Source organism: Calonectris borealis, chromosome 25 (assembly GCF_964195595.1).
Source record: "Calonectris borealis chromosome 25, bCalBor7.hap1.2, whole genome shotgun sequence".
NCBI classification, from domain to species: domain Eukaryota; kingdom Metazoa; phylum Chordata; class Aves; order Procellariiformes; family Procellariidae; genus Calonectris; species Calonectris borealis.
In genome coordinates, this window is record NC_134336.1 from 1,539,670 (window position 1) to 1,544,238 (window position 4,569).

General features: G+C 52.4%; 1 protein-coding gene across 2 annotated transcripts in view; it reads right to left on the bottom strand.

The window, feature by feature from the left end:
* AGO3 (argonaute RISC catalytic component 3) overlaps nt 1-946 on the bottom strand; it is a 42,436-nt gene extending 41,490 nt beyond the window's left edge. The window contains exon 1 of one of the 2 annotated variants that reach the window (XR_012677168.1): nt 838-946. Coding sequence is in view for 1 of the 2 variants with exons in the window: in XM_075173151.1 (XP_075029252.1) it covers nt 838-856 (19 nt within the window). In the remaining variant the exon portion in view is untranslated. The remainder of the gene's footprint in view (nt 1-837) is intronic. The other variant, XM_075173151.1, reaches the window with a different exon arrangement.
* Between the last annotated feature and the right edge of the window lie 3,623 nt (nt 947-4,569).

A 4,569-nucleotide genomic window follows, 5' to 3' on the forward strand; every position in this document is an offset into this window, starting at 1 on the left:
AACTCTCCTTCCACTTTTCTGGCAGAAGATAAATTCTTTGGATAAACTGAAATAGAAGTTCCTTCTCCAACTCTCAAAATACATTTTAAACACACGCATTATAAATACCAAGCACGTGCTTCCAATATAAAAGGATCAAACGACTGAAGGCAAAAATGTAAAGATCTTGGGTTGGCTGTTGTGTAGCAGTACTCCCAACGGCACGTGCAATTAGCCTTAAAATTCTGGAGTCCAGCGACTAGCTCAACAACGGCTAAATATCTCATATTTGCCTGGTAGAAGAGGCTGAAACGAGCTCGTATCGGTAACTGCCTGTTCCGTAGGCAAAGCTTCAGTTTTCAAGGCGGTATCTCAAAGGCATCATCACAGTTACACGATTATGCAAGCTGGCCTACAGCCGCTGCCTGGGAAACACGAGTTATGAAATACAAAAAATTAGTTCTCTACTACCTTCGGCACAGGAAAACGGGCAGCAGAGCAGGACGCGGTGCCTGGCCTCCCCCGGGTACCGGCGCTACACCGCAACGGCTTCCGCGGCTCCCCCCGCGCGGCCGGCGGGGCAGAACTCCTCCCCGCCCGGTTCACCCACGAGGCGAACCCGCACGGCCCGGACCCACCGCTCCCGCACGCAGCTCAGCAGCGCTCTCGCCCCTCAGCACAAGCCGCTCCGCCGGGGCGGGAACCGGGGCGGGGGGGGGGGAACGCGCGGTGAGCCCCGGCTCCGGCCAAGCGGCGGCGTGCGGGGGCGCGGGGCAGGGCCGGTGCCCGTTCCCCCCACCCCGCTGCAGGGCCCGCGGCCGGGCCCCGCCGGGCCGCCCCGCCGCCGCCCGCGCTCACCTGCGCTGCCGATTTCCATTCATGGAGCTGGGCGCAGCCGCTCGGGGCTGCGGGCTCCGCCGCTGAGCCGGGCCCGGCGGCCGGCTCGGGGCTGCGCTGGGCTGCGCTGGGCGGCGGCCCGCCCCGCTCCCCGCAGGCCGCGGCCCGGCGCGTCGCCTGGGCCGCCCGGAGCTCCCGGCCCTTCAGGCGGCGGCGCGCGGCGACCGGAGACCCCCGGGCGGAAGTTGCGTGGCCGCCCGCAGCCCCGGCTCGCGCTGCCGCTCTGCCCCGCCGCGCGCGCCCCAACCGCCAGAAGTCCCGCCCCCGCACGCCGGGCCGCGCGCCCTTCCGGGGGCGGTGCTTCCGGGCGCGCGCGGGAGGGAGGCGGGGCCGGAAGCGGCCGGTGCCGCGCGGCGGAGGCGCGAGCCGGCGCAGTCGCTCGGCAACGGCGCGGGGGCCGGGAAAGGCGGCGGGAGCGGCCGGAGCCGCCTCAGGGCCGGGCCGGGCGGGTGGGACGAAGCCGAGGAGCGGGGTGAGCCCGGGAGTCGCTGGCGGCTCCCGCGGAGCCTGTCTGTGCGGGAGGAGCGGGGGCTGGCTGTGCCCCAGCCCCGCGGCGGGACACCGGGCCCGCACCTGCCGTCTTCACCAGCGGGGCTGAACGTGGGCGCCCTCGGGAGTCACAGGCGAAAGCACGGGGTTGGTTTTTCCCCCCCTTACCTCAGAGAGGAGGATTTTCAACTACAACTTGGCACCGTAACTGCCGTGTTCTTTCTCCTCCTTCCAGCCTACCGAACACGCGCTGTGGCAGTTGTAGCGTACGGCAGCTGTTAGGACTTCCAGCCCAGTTCCAAATGAATTACGTTGCTGTTTTTTTAATCCTCACTAAATCTACCAGAAGAAAACCCACGCCTCGGCCTTAGTCACGCTCAAGAACTGACCATTTCCCTGTTCACAGGACGCAGCAACGCGCTGGACGGGAGCTCGGACGGCTGCTGGCACGTTCCGCACGCGCTGCCAGGAACACTGAGTGAACACGCCGACTTCTTCCTCTGTGCTGAAAAACCTGGCCATACACGTATCGGGTATGACTGCAGTGCCGAGAGGGCTGGGGGGGATCCTGCGAAACAGCACTGCCAGAACACGGAGAGAGCTGCAGACTGGAGGGCTTGGAGGGCGAAGCACAAAGCGAGGCAACTGTAGGCAAGGCTAAAATATCAAATGTTGCTGCAGATAATGAGGGTGCACGTGTGAATATGCAGCCTTCCTCCCGCAAGGCTTTAAAACAGCCTTCGCGGGGAGTGAGATGTAAAGACATCTGACAAGTGTACACTCAACTGACTAAAAAACCTGACAAATGCACATTATCCTTCGACATTCCCATAACAACCAAAGGACTGACATCAGGCTTGTGTTTATTTTTCCAATTTGCAGAGGAGCTATGGGACTAGGTAACTAGGGTTGATGAGAAGAATAAAGACTATGATTCACCAGATCAGCATAAATTCAGAGCATACATCTGCCCTTTTCTCAGTTTTTGGCAGCGTTTTTAACAATATTTAGTACCACTTTGTTACAGATTTGGTACACAAACTGTCACCAAACAAGCAGAGGGTGAAACAAGCAAAGCAACTGTGTGCATGTGTTCCAGGCTCAGTGCTGGGTGAGGCAGTGGCACCCTTATCTCTATTTCTTCTTCCCCCAAAAGATCATTTTTTGGTAAGAACGGTATATTGAGACTTGTCCCAGCAGGTCTGAACCTGCTAGTCTTTATGAAAAAACGATGTCGCCTTTCCTGGTGGTGAGAGAGGCACTGCCCCAGCTAAGGGGTGTTGAAGAACTGGAACTCTGGGCCAGCAGACGAGAATTTTGAGATTCATAATCCAGATTTCAGAATCATTATTAAGAACGACCATCCTGGAAACGGTCAGCTAAATTAGTCTTTTAAAGTATAAATTTAGTTATCAGGTAAGCTACACAGTAAGGATTCTAAAACCATGCAAATTAAAAGTAAACTACTAGAATATTTCCTTAACTGAAATCCTGAGAGGGAAGGGGAAATGCGATCACCAAGATCAAGCAGATATGGCGGAAGGAGGCATCGCTGCAAAATGCACATCCTTTAGCGTCATGCAAGCACTTCTGCTTCTGCAGCTCAGGACGCTGTAATCAGAACCAAGGGCCAGGGCTCAAATGCCAATCTAACATTTGAAACCAAGGAGTCCGATCTGTTTTCCAGGACTTCAGACCCAGCCACACAAGGCACAATTTTCTGTTCTCTCTCTCTCACAGAAACAGCTCTATGGAACTGCCACAGATTTCTATTATATAGCAGGATTTAAAGAAAAGGTGATATAACCTCAAAAACAGCAGGAGGATGCGTGCAGAATCTGTACAGACGGTCAGTTCCGTATAATACATTCTGCATGCTACAGTCCAAGTAAATTAGCTGGTGAGTACGTGCATGCCATTAGCTTCCTTGAAATTGCTTAGCATTATTCAAAAACCCACAGTTACAGCTCAACTGCTAAATAATCCATCGTCTAAAGGTACGTCAATACACGTTTGCAAGGTAAAGCACAAGCAGATCCAAAGAATTCAGAGGATGGCAAACAACCTCCTGCGTTGGACCCTAAGACGCAACCATAAGCTGCTGGCATTGGAGAGGACTAGGGCCTTTACAAGGAATTCCAAAGCTGGGGAATGTAAAAGATGACGCAGTTCAGAGGATCAAGTTTAACCCCAATCCAAAAGGGGTCCAAAGTCCTTAAAGCACCTTGGAGCCAACGGCCCTTTATAGCCCCAAAGCACACAATGTAGCTGGAGAAGCAGCATATTTTGATGTAGGCTTCTGATACTAATAACCCAAGGAGCTGAAATGAAGTCAGTTCTCAGAGGGATGACATTTTAATAAAAAGTGGAATTGGCTACCATATTCCAAGAAGTTTTAAGCACATATTTGTTCACTCAAGCGTTTCTCTCATTAAACTGAAATCTGGAAGGTGAGGGGTTTTGGATCCTTCACAGCATCTCATGCAATTCAGCTACAGTCAGCGTTTCACTGGCTGTCCCCAAGCCCTTCTCGAGGGAACGGCCAGGACTGCGCATGTACCTTCCCCGCGCAATCTGACTCAGGAGTGTCACCCCAACATATTCACATTGCTTTTATTTAGGTCTTCTGCCAACAGTTACAGGGTAACAGACACTTGGGACTGCAAAGTCAAAGTTGCAAGCAAAAATCAGGACCAAGGCAAAAAAAAAAAATCCACAAAGGCAATCAAATCAAATCAAATATAAATACAATGTTCTGGAGCTCTTTAATCATACCGTTTTCTTTAATAAAGAGGTGGTTATGATCTTACAGTATTTTCTTTTGGCCTAATCCAAGGATTTTGTTACTCTTTACCAGTCTTAATTCCACGCATACAAAAAAAAATGATATTCAACCTTTAAAATATAAGCCATATTTTCTTAATAAAATAAGTTTTGTGCTGCTGCTGCTTGTTTAGTAGGTACTGTACATCAACTGTTCACGTCTATTTAACAAATGGACCATACAGAGTTCAAGCTAAAGCAAAAAAAAAACCCACGAGAAAAATAACAACCCAAACAGAGTGTCTTGTAAACACCCTATGTACAGTTCAACACTTGCTCGTATAAAGGAGGTACGAAAGGGGCTAGAAATTGAACACAAAAGCACTGGAGTCCCGTACATTTTCTTTCACAACTATTGAAGTGCAAATCACTCAGGCAAGA